The sequence below is a fragment of the Psittacula echo genome (genome assembly GCF_963264785.1).
Source record: "Psittacula echo genome assembly, chromosome: Z".
Lineage (NCBI taxonomy): Eukaryota > Metazoa > Chordata > Aves > Psittaciformes > Psittacidae > Psittacula > Psittacula echo.
In genome coordinates, this window is record NC_137742.1 from 23,690,425 (window position 1) to 23,706,340 (window position 15,916).

The window sequence follows — 15,916 nt, forward strand, 5'->3', positions numbered from 1 at the left end:
GGTAGTAGATATGTATAATTACTTACACATACTACTTACACAAGAAGGATAAGACATGAGAGAGAAGCACACAGATGTGGAGAAACAAACACTTAAAAAATCCAGAGACTTTCCCATTCTCATGTGGACACTGTGAAGAGACCAAAATGAACAGAACAAAAACAGGCATGGAAGGAGGACAACACAACTTCTACCACAGATTTGTTCCTATTGTGTTTTTCTTAATAACAACAAGGGACGGTCTCTTGAGTTCTGCAGGTCCCATGTGGGAGTCAGGAATGAAGTTCCTCAGGCTATTAGCCATATTTACCACGTTTCTTGTTTACTTCCTATGTGATTCTTTCCTATTCCACTTTTTACATTCGCCTTTTCTTTTAGTTTAGTAGTGATCTATAACTTGTGCATTTATCCTTAATACCAGGGTAGAAGCCTGGTGCAAATGCCACCTTCTTTTTGAGAGAGAGACGTTCTGTCAGCTTTGTTAAATTCTGTTGTTCCCCTCAAATATCTTTCCAGTTCATCTGCAATGAAATCTAACTAGCTCTGAGGTGGCTATAATAGGTTCTTTATTCATTACATAAGTTTCTTTCCAAAGGAGGTGATGACTGAGTACGTGCACAGCATAGCATGACTAGCAGTATGGAGCAGAGCAAGTGAAACACATAAACACAGTGGTCACAGACATTGTAACCTTACTGAACTGATCATTTTCTACCCTCTTATTTAGCATCGATAAAGCTCAAGTTTGATGTTGACAATTATTTAATTCAATAAATCTAATTTTGTACCAAAGGCAAGTAAACAAAACAAACAAACAAACAAAAAGCTGAATTAGAGGCTAAAAGATAAAGAGTAATCATGCTTTATCTTAAAATTTCACAGTAAAAAGAGCTTCTGCCTAGTCAACTGGCAAGAACAGCAAGTGTATGTGGACACCTCTAGCAACATTGTGTGCATGATCAAATGCCAACTGAAGTCAACAGAAGTCTACTCACTAAACTGAAAGTAAAATTTAGGGTTCATATCCCTATTTTAAGAATGTATAACAGAAACACTACCCTTACCACCACTAGGAAGATAAGAAGTTTTGAAGAGCTTTTGTTTCTCTACAGGCTGTGCCATGTAGTAGAAACATTAAGCCTGAGTCATATAGATTATTAAAGCAGAACCTTTATTATTAGCTGACTCTAACTGTTTTCCAGTGGTTGAGCAAATGCTCTGAAATTCAAGAAAGGCTTCATCAATTGCTCAAAATACAACAGAATTACTGGTAAAGAGCTCTTTTCAACTGAAATCTGTGCTGTTCTTTCTCTTAAATCTGCAAGAGTTTTCTTTTGTGCTAACAGAAAGAATGTTACATTCTCAGTGCTTCTGTTCTCAACTTGCAAAAAATAACCTTTACTGTTATTTCATGTGGTACTGCTATTGTTTCCATTGAAACACCTTTCACATGCTTGAAGGATGCCTCTATAGACAGGGTTGCGCTTGACACCATGCCACCAAAAGTCAGGTCAGAGTTTCAACATAACACTTCAAAATAATGGGAGAATTAACTAATACCCAGTTTCACAAGTAATAGCTTGTGATATCACTGGCAAATTAGATGGTTTCCCTCAGGCAACCCTCTTACAAAGAAGTAGGAGGAGGTAATAGTATGTAATGTAACGGGCTTATAATGGGAAAAATAATGAATACCGGAGCTTACACAATTAACAATTAGACTTGTACAGTATGAAGTACTTTAAAAAAAACAGCATAAGCTGCATTTAAGAGCTAGAAAAAATTGAAAGTTATACCTACAGGGTGATACAGAGTAAAACACACAATGTGGGAAGTAGTCTTTGGCTTCTTTTCCACAAGAAATTGGGTCAACATATTACTTTGTTACCATCAGAAAGACACTCAGCTCTTCCAGTTCATTAACACCTCACCCTGCATCATGCCTTCATTTCTTCCTCCCTTCCACTGCTTCTGGCCACATGATCCATCTCTGGCACTTGCTCTCGAGCATGTAAGCATTCTTTACTGACCTAAAACTTTACTGACTTCAAACACTTCATCAGAAAACTTCACAATTTATTTGACCTTTTTTTGCGGTAATCTTCTACCATTTGTTGAGTTAAAGTAGCTCACAGAGGGATCTCACAAAGCACAAGTTAGTAGTGGATGCCCAGTAAAAAGCAGAGAAAAGAGAGAGTACATCAGTCTGTTATAGATGGTAAACTTGTGTCAGGTCATGCGATATCTTGGAATCATAGTAAGATGACATAGTCAAGGGCAAAGCAGGAAGAAGGGATTCCTACTGACTTAAAAGAGTAATGAAAACATTAAGCAAGTATCTTCTGTAGTACAAGTAATGTCTAGTTTGACATTCAGATGAGTTTAAGAATATTATCTTCTTTTTTCAGCAAAGGAATAATTTACCTATTCCTATTAATATAATTCCTATCATTGCTATTCCTTATCAAATGTTATAATAACTACTCAGGTTTTTCCTTCACTTGAATTTTTTTCAAATTCCAAAAATTGTGAGGTGAAAAAACATTTCCTACTCAACTCCTCATATCACTGGTTTAAACACTGGCAGGTTTTCTCTCTATTTTTGGAAATTTTTCTGTCTGTCTGAGATTGTTTACTCCATTTCATGAGAGAACTCAGAGGGGAAAAAACTTTAATTCTCAATAACATGTCTGGGATGCACTCCAATTTGAATTTTCTTATTTAAATGTACTTTGTGCCAGGACTTCATTTGCAGAAAGGAATACTATCAAATAGTCCAAAGGAGGTTTGGAAGGATGCCAAAAAATCCCACCAGTGCTTAACTCTCTTGCATTCTCCACTATCATGGACCACATCCTTTACCCCATTCTCTCCCTGACAGAAGCCATGGCAGATCTGTCATGAAGCTCCCATTCGATTCCAACACTGCATTTCATTTCCATATAGTGAGCATGAATTAGGCAAGTGTAAGCATGGAAATTCAAAATATGATGCTCTGAGTGGTGGCAGCTATATATTGCTTTTAAAATCACAAACTAAATATTTTGTCTCTTGTTTTCCCTTAGCATTGCTGTAATACTAGGAGACATGGATTGCAATGTTCTTTAGTGTCAAAGTTTTTGAAGCTGCTTTCAGAATGTGTGCTGTAGTTTCCTTGCTTATTTTGTTCTGTTTTGCCCTCTGGCTCTTATTTCGTATCACATGTGAACCACTAGAGTTTAAGTGAAACCTTTCATAATATTCACTATGTAAAATTCGAAACTCCACACATGCCTTCCTGGAACACCCCTTACTTCAACAGGAGTAACATATAGCAGCACTCTGATTAGCAGATGGGTGTCTGGCTCTCTTTATGAAAAGTTCTTCCTCAGAGTTTGCATTCACCGCTTTCTTCATTTATACTCTGCAAGACCAAGATCAAAACATTGATTATATGATCTGAGTATGCGGTTTAACTAAAAAATAATGGGGATATATGTTTTCTTTAAATATTTTAAAGGAAAAGAACCTGGTGCTCCAGCCAAGATCCTAGATACTAAAGTGGAGGAGAGTTCCGAAGTACCTTTTTTAGAAGACACATCATCATCACCAACGGATATTCAACAGCATTTATGGCAGGTTTCCACAGATATTGAACACACTGAAAGGTATGTGTAGCACTTCATTCCTAAAGAAAGCAAATTTTCATCTAGGGTTTATTTAGTCTTTTACAATTAGGAAGTCGGTGTTGCTGGTATTAAAGATATTGATAAATTAAATCACCTGTTAACATTTCTGTTACATTTATCATACCTGAGAGCAACTCCTAAAAGGGCAGAAGAGAGGTGACATGCTTAATTTGGCTAGTTAACAGGGGGTAATTAGCAAAAACAAAGCACGGGAAACTGTTGCTAGTGGGCCAGGTTCTCTAAAAGAGGCAAATCTGCTCGCCTGCAGTTCTGCATTCATAAGTTGAAAGCACAAAATCTAGTTCATTTCAGTTGCTTCTGCCCATAGTTATCAATGTGGAAGCCTTAGGAGGGGAACATCATCCACAGGTTTGTCAAAGTGGACTTCTTTTACCCTCTTAACTGTGCAATTGAAAGACTGGGAGTGATCCTGATGGCCAACATTTCCTTGCAAGAAATACCTGCTGTCTTTGCATATTAAGCTGCTGGTGAGATTTTAATGGTTATCGTTTGTTTGTATAAAACTAAGTTCTACTGAGAGAGTAACCTGGAGATTAAATCTGAGAAATTTCTTATTAGACATACTGCTTTATTTCTAAGAGCCATTTTGTATGTAGATGAATAAGATAAGACCAAATCCTGAAAACTTTAAGACATTACAGGCCTGCTAACAATATTGCTGATTTGCCACCTGTCTGTAAAACAGGAACATATTTGCAGCTTTTGGCCTCTCTCAAAATGTATCCAAATGTAACTTGCTTTGTGAGATGATATTTTATTACCATTTTTTTATATTTACTGACTTAGAAAATTTCTTGCCAGATTCTCTTAAGAGGGATGAGAGTGACAGCTCTGTTTCTAAATTTTCACTTAATGTGCAGCAATACATATAATGGGTTAGCTACGTGTATTATAATTTCCTTTTGAACAATGAAACACATTCATGGCACAAGCTACAAACTACTGATTAGGCATATCAAGTTGTCATTAGTACCAGCTTGTCCTAAAAGATGTATTGTGTATTTTGCCACTCGGATCACATTGTGCCCACCAATTCATTTAATATGATTTAATAAGGAAGTGCTAGAATAGATCATAAATTTGGACCAGATGAAACTAGTTAATATCAGACTGGCTTAAAAGTGCTCCATTATTAAATCTACTGCCTTTTTTTTTATGCATCTTCTGAAACATGTGTGTGAACCAACTGCTTGCCTGATAGATTTTTGTATTTATTGCTCCATTATTTAAGCATATAAAGCTATCCTGTGAGCCATTCCCCATGCAGTCTTCAACTGCTGTTCTATTGTATCTCTTTAAACTTTTGTTTCCACAGAGATATTACAGAAATGAAAAACCTTTTAAGTAAACTCAGGGAGACTATGCCTTTACCACTGAAAAATCAAGGTAGGTTTTGTATTTTCTTCATGTATGGAAAATTAAGATAATTAAAGGGCTTGCCTTCCATTAAAAAAAAAAAAAAAAAATCCAAACCATTAAATAGAAATTACAAAAAGAAAAATCTAGGTGAAGTCTCTTCCCTACTGATTCAGCGGAGTCAAAATTTAGTATGTGAACTTCAGGCTTTCAGGTTTCACAAGAGGTATTCAGGAATTTTATAGGTACGGTATCTATAGATAAAATAATATACTTTTCCTGGTGACATGAGGGAAGCAGGAACTAATTTCCTGATGTAACCAGAATAAGAACATAATGAGGCATAGCTCTTAGCACGAAACCTGTCTGAAGATGGCTCAAATTCAAAGTGAATTTTAAAGATTTTGCAAGATAGCTCAATGATAGTGCACGAGTTGGCACTAATACATACATTCTGCATAAATTTAAAAGTAGTTAATATAAAAGCTAGAAAGCTAACCAGAAATAGGGAGAGCATATTCTGCTAACTTTTCCAGACAAATGCTGCTTCTCTTGATGTGCCAAGATGTGCCAGTGCTGCAGTTTTTAATGAAAATTCTCTCTTATATGCACAAATGGTCACCAAATAATGCTGGGCAGTTTTATGTTTAAATTGAGCCAGAATTTACCTTAGGATTAACATTTCCAAACTTGTATGTCTGCAAGATCTCAAGCTACTTATCTTTAGGTTTCATCTGGGACCTTAACATTATTCATTCCTGCAGGAGTATTGTGGCTTAGGTCTTGCATTTTTGGAGGTGTAATTTCTTTTAGGTTTCATGAATAAACTGATATTCTCCTTGACAAAATTTCTGTTGCATTACCATGGAGACCCAGATAATTAACATCACAAGACCCTTATTTACAAAATTCAGGTTATTATTTTCTCTATGCCTAGAGCAGTGGGATCTATTACTTAATCATGTAGTTGCTGTTAGAACATATAAATGATAAAAACTGTTGTGTGTGTGCATGTATACATGCTTGTATTAAAATGTGGGGGTTTACATCACAGATGATAGCAGCCTCCTAAACTTGACTCCATATCCATTGGTAAGAAGACGGAAGCGAAGATTCTTTGGACTGTGCTGTCTTGTCTCAAGTTAGAAGATTAAGCCCAGAAGCACCAAGAAAATCATTCATAACTTCGATTAAACCACTATTATTTGACCACTGAAAAGATGAACATTGCTACTCTTAATTATAAAGTGCATTTTCTACACTAGCCTATTCCTTTTTGTCTTCTCCATCCCCCTTTTCAGAAAAGGGTTTTAATAGTTTAAAGTTATGGTGGTCATAAACCAGCTGAGGAATAGATCTAGCATAACTAAGAATGCTTTTAAAACTTTTTAAAGTATGTTTTGCATGCTTACTTTCAACCACTCAAAGACATATGAATTACAGTTAATAGATAACTTTAAAGGGGATTTTTATTGTCTGAACTGCAGCTAAAAGTTTGTGCATAGTACAATACTCTTATTAGTATCATATTAAAATACTTGATCATATTCTAACAATCTTTAAGCATAGAAAACTATTTAACAGCAAAAGTATTAAAGTTCTAAAACATTTAAACAATATTGTAACAGAATTTGCACAAAAACTACAGTTGCTTTTTGTGCTCTTATTCATATTTAGTCTTCCACTATATCTCAATTTAAAAACTTCATCGAAAAATACCTTAATTTATGATACACAAACCATATACAAAAATACTTAGAACTTGTAAATACAGAGAAATCATAATACGTACATACTGTACAATGCATAGAAGCAACAGATTTCCTTTTACGCTGATAGTATCTCTACAAGCTTTTTTGGGGAGAGAAATAAATAATTTATTAAAAGAAGAGTATTAAAAAAAACCCCAAAACAATGTAAAACACAACACCAACCCATTTTGTTTCCAATAGAATTCAAAGCATGGTGTCTGCATATAACTAAGTACTAATTCTTATAGGGCATGCCAGAATTATCTGAGTCTGTAATATATTAAATGTTTTACATTGTTAATAAAGTTTTTTATTTAACTTAAATGTTGTCTTGTTTCTAGTTATATTGCCAGAATATGTCTTTTTTTCTAATTTTGAGTGCTACACAAAGTTTCTTCCATTTTAAGAAGTATATTACAAAGACAGATAAAAAAATATGATTAATATGTAAATGCTAAAATGACAGCTAGTAGCAGCAGTAGATATTAATAGGTCATACTTACTGTATTAATACTTTAGGATGGTAGGCAAGACACCAGAACTAATCTCGTGCTAGACTGTAATGCTATGAAGCACATACCAATCAATCTATAACTACGGTACAGAGCAGGTCATCATAACCTTGTTAGTAATACATGAAGAAGGTGCCTATGAGCCCTTCTGCCATTCCACCATGACCCAGCATAATCCAGAACCAAATTCTTTCTTCCTGTGTAAGGGATTAGTGAAGAATGGGCAGGTATTGTTTTCTTGCCACAGGTAACGCATACACCGTTAAATTCTCCATGGGAGTTTTTTTGGTAGGATATCAGTATGCTCCCCAAAGCAGTTTGTTCAGTTTGTTTGGGGTATCTATTCATTGAACCTACAAAGTTTGATCTGACTGATTTTTCTACCAAGTTTTTCTCCTGAAATGCTGTTTGTTGAGAAAGGAAGGGAAAACCCACATCGTCAGAAATATTAGTGTATTGTCTATAGCAAGGACCAAAAATTCAGATTTAATTCCCAATTAGGAAAGGCAGAAACTTTTTTCCTAAGAGCCACACCGCTCCTGTTATAGACATTTGTGTAACCAAGCTGCCAGCATTTCCCTGGAAGGATATTTTTCTTTTCAGTCAGAGAAACCAAAGTGTTTTGGTTTTTTTTCCAGGTAGGACTGATCTGTTCACCTTTCACCTTTCAGTATCCCAGACAGAAAACATATTTTTTTGTATGCTCAGGTCCCCAAATAAATACTTTAAATGCAACAAGGGAAAATAAATCTAAAATGTCCTCATGGTAATTTTGTCTTTCCATAAGCAAAATTAATTCCATCTGAGGAATGCATGACTAACTTCTTCAAATAGCACAAAAAAAGGTAACTTCAGTATCTTTTAAGATTTCAGGTCACAAAGTATTCATGGCATTTAACATGGGGAGATCCCTAAAACTCAAAAAACTGTGCTTGTGAGCATGAATGCATTTTTAAGAAGAATGGAATCAAAGTCCATAGCAAGACATTTTTTCAAAGTTATTTCTTTGACGTTTTCCTCACATCCCTCATGAACTGTTCACATTAATCAGATCAAAGTTCCCTGTAATTAGTTAAAGAATGTCCAAAAGATGGCAGGACTGACAGGCTTTCATTAAAAGTCTACGAACCAATACTCTTGCTCTATGGCTCCATCTCCACAGATCCACAGTAATTGGAAAAATTACTCCTGATGTCTAATGGCTATTAAAAATATTGCCTGGAAAAACAATCTGTAATTACAAATAATAAATTAATTTTGGTTTAGCATAAGTTAAAAAAACAGACCGATACTACTTTTTTTAATTCTGAAGACATTAATGCCAAAAAAACAGTGCATGAACACACAACTGAATATGCAGAGATCCTACAAGAGAAAGAAGGCAGAAGAAAATGTCACACAATATTTCTTTTAAAATCTTGTTAGATAGGTACACACACAGAAATTCCTGTAGGAAGTCAGTACAATGCCTTTTGCCAACAACCACTTTCAAAGGAAGATGGGCAGATTAAGTAGGAAGTGCCTAGTGCAGTACTCAACACCTATCATCACATGGAAGTTAACATGCCACTTTACATGACAGTTTGTATCTCTGTATTTTTACTGCATCTATTGCAATGGAATATACATTAGTGACACAAATGTATACATGTTAATTAATTTTGCAAAGCTTTTGACATCACAATGAGTTGCATAAATGTAGCACATTCTGTGAAAGAAACAGGTTTACCTATATTGTCTTTAAAGTCCCTTTTGGTTGCGCTGTTTTAAAAGTGTACAGTAATATGCACATCCTTGTACCTCTTGTTATTCTGGAAACATTAGTTGTGTCTCTTTTTCATTAACTAAAGACTAATAAAATTTCAGTCTTTGCTCATTTTGAAGACTTTCCATATTTCTAATCAATTTTATAGCTTCTCTCAAACCCCTGCTATATATCGTACCCCTTATTAATCCTAATGGACACATGCTGTAATCCTCAGGCTTTATGGCCACTTACAGCATATTGGTGATCAAGGATGAATGGAATGTCCTCCTGTTATCTTTTAATAGATAGTGGACATGAATCAAGGCCTGGTAAGTATCTGAATTGAAGAGGTGTTAAAGGATAAATTGTCTTAGGCATGCAGAAGATTATATTTCACTAAAACTCAAAAGGAAATGAAACTTTTTTTAATCCCCAGCACATTATGTAGGTCCGAAAAGGATAAATGTTAATGATAGTTTAATGGAATAGAGCAATGTGCGATCAAAGTTCAAAAGTTCCCACAATATTACTTAGAACCATTTTTTTGATTTTTTTTTTATTTTCCAAAAGACAACTTTAGATTGATAAATATCAGAATGCATGGAAACAAACAATTTAGAGAAAATACTTAGAAAAACAGTACTTGCTATTCAACCAAACAATACTTGCATGCTCAAACCCTTAAAGGGGTTTGAACATTTTAGATTAAATGATATAGGTTAAAGGCACTACAACTTTTTTGCTGTACCCATGTAAAATGTCAAGTTCTACCACCTCCTGTTTTTCACTAAAACTTCGTGTACCTAGGCTTTTCAGAACAAAACTAAATTATTTTTAACCACTATTCACTTGTAAAACCATTCTTTTTTCACAGGTATTTCATGTCATAAAAATACCTGTCTAAAAATCACTTATCTGCATACAGTGTAAAGTTAGCAGAGCAAATTACAATCATACAGAAATATAGTAAATACATAATGCAGGCTGCATGTTAACCTACCCAATATATAATAATTAGCATGCAAAATCTGAATGTTAACTTATGCGGTAACTTTCAGAAATTGTATTTCTTGCTCTTCTGGGACTACATTTTGATGTCTAGAAAGATTCTGCCAGTTTCCAGTCTAAATCTAATCCTGGACAACTAATACCCATTTATTTGTATATTTGTATAATCTTTTAAATGCTTTCTTTGCTGTTATTTACATCTTCTCCCCTAATATTTAAGGAGGATTACACCCTTATCAACTTGCATTTTACTAATTAAAAAGTCAAGTTTTCCTAGTTTCCTGTATACATTCATATAGCAATATCTTCATGGTGAAAACACCTTCCTCCTCAAAGACTGAGTAAATACCAATTTTCTTCTGGTTTTGAGTTCCCTCAGTAACAGTTTACTGAAAGAAGACTTAATACAATGCAGTTACGAAATTTAAGAGCAAAAAACTGCGTAAATTAAGGCTTTGTTTAGGAATACAAAAGATCAGTTTACAGCACCTAGAAAAGAGCAAAAACGTCCTTTAATAATATGAAGTGTGATTTTTTTTCACTCATATTAGGAATAGCTTATTAATTTTTAGCTATCAAAAAATAAAAAAAGTAATCTAGACATATACTCATTTCACAATGGACAATGAATACTCCTTTTTGCTTTTTCTTCCTTTAGTTTACTTAACTCCTCTATTTGCTGTCTTTACCTGGAAAATTATTTTTTTAGACATCTGGGAAAATTTGAAGAAAGGATTTCTACTGCCTGCATTGAAACACAGCTTTTTAATATTTGTTGTGCTGCAACTTTGAAGAAAAATAATAAAGCTTCTGGAGCTGTGGCGGAAGGGTAGAGAAAGTTGTTGATCCCAAGAGCTACACTCTTTTAGCTGCCTTTCTCCAGATTCAAACCATCAATCTCTTTCAGTCATCAGAAGATACAATAGCAGCAGAAACATCAACTGCACATGGAAGAGGTCTGGCAGATGTTCTAGAGAGAGAACATTATTTCAGATTCAGAACTTTTAAGAGATTTGGAAAGATTTGGCAAAGCAGATTTGTAGAATTTAAATGTAGTAGAAGAGATTTCCTTAAGTAAGTCAAGGCTATTTATCTAAAAAAAAATATGTCTTTCAAAGTTTAAGAATCTGCTTTTTCTCCTTTTAAAGAAATAGTCAAGTTCTCATTGGTACAAATCCACAAAAAAGACTTTATTGGTTAGACTTTCTTTCATGCTTCTTCCAGTACCTTGCATTCCTAGTCCCTGGCAAAAGCAACCCAATGTCCCGGAAAGAAAACTTCATCCTCCTAGTCTTCTCTATTTCTTTTATTCTGAAGTTGGGCTTAATACCACAGGGACTTCTTTAATTTTGATACCTCACCAGAGAGCTGGTCTGAACTGAGGAAGAACCTCAAAGGGAAGCTTAACCAACCTGCTGGAATTGTTTGGCAAGTTAGCCTTTCTACAGCAAACCATCATGCACTGGTTATCTAAACACAGAAAGTAAATCCCTGAGTCTAGTATCATATTAAGAAAGTTTTTAAGATGAATGCCCAGATGCTTCTGAGGTCTGTGAAACACCTATCAGTATCTGAGGTTTCTACATTTTGTTTTAAAAAGTTTCTGTTGCATGCGATCTGAAGCCTGTTTGAGACAGCTCACTAGTGTCCACTGTTGTAGGCTTCCTGTTGCCTTAAAAAATAGATTATTCTTCCTGTAATGGTTACCTTATTTAATAATTCTGAGTTTGTAAATATCCCCAGACTTCTTGTATAAGCCCAAGTCAAGAGTTTAACCAATTCCCCTCTAAACATAACGTGGAAAACTCAAGCCTGCATAGTGCATTTCATATACTACAGAGTCCCATACACCCACATTTTTTACATTTATATGGAAAAGTTTGCTTTACTGCATTACCTCTTACAAGTTCAGAGCTGACTCCATTTGCTTTTTTGTAACATTTCAGGATTAATGTTCTTTAATGTAATTTTTTAATAATTTATTTGGATCAAATAATTAATTTTGAGCTTGTATTTTTTTTCTTAACTAGAATTAATCTACAAATCACAAAAACCTCATACTTTTCAGACTAATACAGGTCAAGTGTTTCGGAATAGATGCTTTCTTTGAAAATGGAAGGAAAGAGAGGTAAGAGTGAAAAGAGTGACAGAAAACCAGCAGGGATGTAACAGCTGAAGAAGCAGATGGATTTTATGGACTTTGTTGTAAGATCACAAAATAACTTAACAATAGAAGAAAATAAGTGAAGAGTAAGAATTATAAATAAACACTACAAGCACATACCATGGCTTAAACTTGTATTTCTGTTATATTTAAAACAGTCTTGAAACTTCCTTCCCCTCACATCTGGGTTCGATACTAAATAAACTGTGATAAAGTATTTTGAAATAGAGGTACATATAAAAAATGGTTGCCAAAGTTGATCAGCTGTTCTTGTTTGCATTGTCTTAGGACCATCTGTATCACAGTATCACAGTATGTTAGAGATTGGAAGGGACCTCAAAAGATCATCTAGTCCAATCCCCCCTGCCGTAGCAGGAACACCTAGATAAGGTTACATAGGAAGGCGTCCAGGCGAGTTTTGAATGTCTCCAGAGAAGGAGACTCCACAACCCCCCTGGGCAGCCTGTTCCAGTGTTCTGTCACCCTCACTGAGAAGAAGTTTCTTCTCAAGTTTAAGTGGAACCTCTTGTGTTCCAGTTTGTACCCATTACCCCTTGTCCTATCATAGTTTGCCACTGAGAAGAGCCTGGCTCCATCCTTGTGACACTCCCCCTTTATATATTTATATACACTAATAAGGTCACCCCTCAGTCTCCTCTTCTCCAAACTATAGAGACCCAGCTCCCTCAGCCTTTCCTCATAAGGGAGATGCTCCACTCTGTCTTCAGCTTTAAATTACTGTAGTGGAGCGGTCCCCAAAATAAGCTATAGTTTTGGGGTTTTTTTTAGTTAGGGGTTTTATATAGACAGACATTGTCATTTGTGAACTGTTATCTTCAGAATATCACTGTATACTAATGATGCATCAGTTACGAATAGAGGATCCATAAAAGCAGCTTATAACAACTAAGCTTTAAAGATCACTGGGATGAAAGAATTCTAAGGTATTATTCATATACAGTTATTATACAGCATGTTTCCTACAGCTCAACTTAATTCTTTTTTTGAAATTCTCTGATGTTCAAAATTCTGCCAGGATATCTTATAAACTATTACACCAAATTAAAGCCTCAGGAGTATTTATATAAAATACAGATAAATAAGGATTAATCATTTTTCTTCACAGTACACTTTCTCAGTGGGACAAATATTTAGCTTACACAGAAAACTGTAAATAGCCACATTTAGAATACTATGCTAGAGTTTAAATGAACTGTACTGAATAGCCTGTTCCTATTACAGACTCTTCTCCTTTATTGGTATTATTTACACTCCAACATTTAAGGAAAATATCTGCATTTATAGATAGACATTTCCCTCTGATCTTATTTCTCAAGTAATTTTTTTTTTCTATAGGAAAATATGCTCTTGACAGGATTTTTCTGTACTGGCTAATCACTGGTTTAGACTGTTTCTGTATTTTCCATCCATGTACTTGCATTTCTCTAGTCTCTGGTTTCTTCACTCTTGTACTTCTTCTGCAATTGCTTATTTTCTGCTATCACCACCTCATCTCATATTCTCCTTTGTCCCCTATAATTGCCTTGATGAAACTGTGAACAGTTTCAGTGTTCTGGCATTTTTATTGTAGAAGCATTTCTATCAAGTTTTTTTATCCATTCTTGTTTTATTTACTATGAGTTGTTCAATTCTGCCACCAATTTGATATGTATTTAAATTACATTAAATTGTGTTATACAAATCTATTTGAATGTGCTGAAAATAACTTTCGATTTCTTTAGGTACATAAAAAAGTATATATACTTTACATCAACAAAGAAACGAAAGGATTTTCCATGGTAACTCACATGCTGCAGAGAATGGTGAAGCTGTAATTTTTGTGCTGTGAACATGTATTTCCTTCAGCTACTTGTAAAACAATAGTTTTATAGAGCTTTGATTCAGTGACTCCAGGTTTTGGTGCATTTTATAGCACAGCCTGTTCCCTAGTTATTAGCTGGATGGCAGATGTGCACATCTTTCTTCTGCTGTCTGGGAAAGACAACTGATGGAAACACCAGGTACCTACTTTGTTTCCTCATGCCCATTGACGGAGGCTGCTGGATGTTAGTAACAAGTGCCAAGTCATGAATAGTGAAATTCATGTCTCATGCTCTTGTACAAAATACCATTGTAACTACCATAAATAGCCGCTGTAAAGCTACATGGATGGTAATTACACTATCAGCATTTAGATACATAATCTTTTGATGTCAGCAATTAGAACTAGAATCTAAAATGGCTGTTTGAAACTACACAAAAGTATAAGGAAGACTACTAAAATATATACCAGTTGTTTTCCTGAACTTTAAGCCTCTATCCATTCTCTGTCATTAAATATCTTTTCATAGATAAATTACTTATCCACAAAGATATACTAACTCTAATAATGGTTAATAAATGCTTCAGCCACCCTTGTCTTCAGATGAAGCTGATTCAGAAATCAAGAAGGGTTACAAACTCCTATTACTCAGAGCTGGCATCATGGGATGATTGGAGAGGAGATCACAGGAAGATCATGGGAGAATGACATCTGAATTCTCCTAACTCCAATAACCCTTCTAATCTCATTAAATAAGGAATATTTTAGGGAGGGAAGGGAGGGGTGGAGTATAATGAGTTGTGCCTTAAACAGTGGTCTGATTAAATATTTCCTCTGGAGACAGTACTGGCTTAGGTAGCCCACAACTCCCCTGTGCTCTCTACAGAATGACTGTCTAAAGAGTTAAGCCTGTCAAAAATGCACTCTAACACCCACAGCAACACTAAGGAAACCAGAGTGAACAGGGTGACATAATCTGTTAGATTAGTATTTATGAAGTAAGTGTTCTTTAAACTAGGCACAGGTATTAGCTAATTAAGCGGTCCAGTTTCCAGTTACGTTACCCAAGTCCATCTCAAAAAGCATTATATATGACATGAAAAATTAGACTAGAACAAAGCCAGCAGGAAAAAGAGCAGATGCAAGGACTCTTGCCATCTACTGAGAGACCTACAAAGAAGGTTACAGGTAATTGCTCTTTGCTCTTTGGCTTCTATGAGTATTTTTATTCTTAATGTTTCTAGCACATCACCTACTGCATGAGTTGCCCAGTAATAAGGGTACTGGTCTGAGACATAAAAGGTTGAAAGACAGAGTCAGATTTAGGTTTCTAACTTTCAGACCAAATGCAGTAACCATTAAAATACTGTGAAACATTTTTGTACTGACTCAGCGCTCTAACCCACCACAGAAAACATAGGCCATGGATATTATTGTCAAGAAAGCTTAGGTGCTCTTCCGCATATTTTCACTCCCACGAGACTTACACTGCAGCTGTATGCAAGCTGCTCAGGTGGAAACAGTTCCATGTCTAACATATTAACCCTCCCCCCCCAAAAAAAAAAAAAAAAAGAAACCACAGGAGTGAACAGCATTTTCAAGAAGCTGTAAACATAATCACTTTGAGGTTTAGGCATTTCTGAGGTAGAATTATACACCACCTGCTCAATTCTAAAAAATCAGTTTATCTTGAACCAGTACCCTATCACAGTACAAGATATGAACTGGATACCCCAGAACCCAGTTATTAAATGTTGACATGCTTAACATTGCTCCTGATAGCAAATGGTAAATTTTGCTACTGACTTCAACATGATGGATTGCTAACATTCCTCAAGAGCTTTATTTGTTTGTTTTTTAACTTTTC

At 35.2% G+C, this 15,916-nt stretch overlaps 1 protein-coding gene across 2 annotated transcripts in view; it reads left to right on the forward strand.

Annotated features, from left to right (window-relative positions):
* Positions 1-6,191, forward strand: part of RGS7BP (regulator of G protein signaling 7 binding protein) — a gene marked incomplete at both ends in the record, with an annotated part of 37,265 nt that extends 31,074 nt beyond the window's left edge. Inside the window, 3 exons of one of the 2 annotated variants that reach the window (XM_080637231.1) lie at positions 3,500-3,647; positions 5,005-5,075; positions 6,100-6,191. In XM_080637231.1, the coding sequence (XP_080493357.1) occupies positions 3,500-3,647; positions 5,005-5,075; positions 6,100-6,191 (311 nt within the window). Of the gene's footprint in view, positions 1-3,499; positions 3,652-5,004; positions 5,076-6,099 lie in introns of those variants that run through there. The other variant, XM_080637232.1, reaches the window with a different exon arrangement.
* Positions 6,192-15,916: the final 9,725 nt, after the last annotated feature.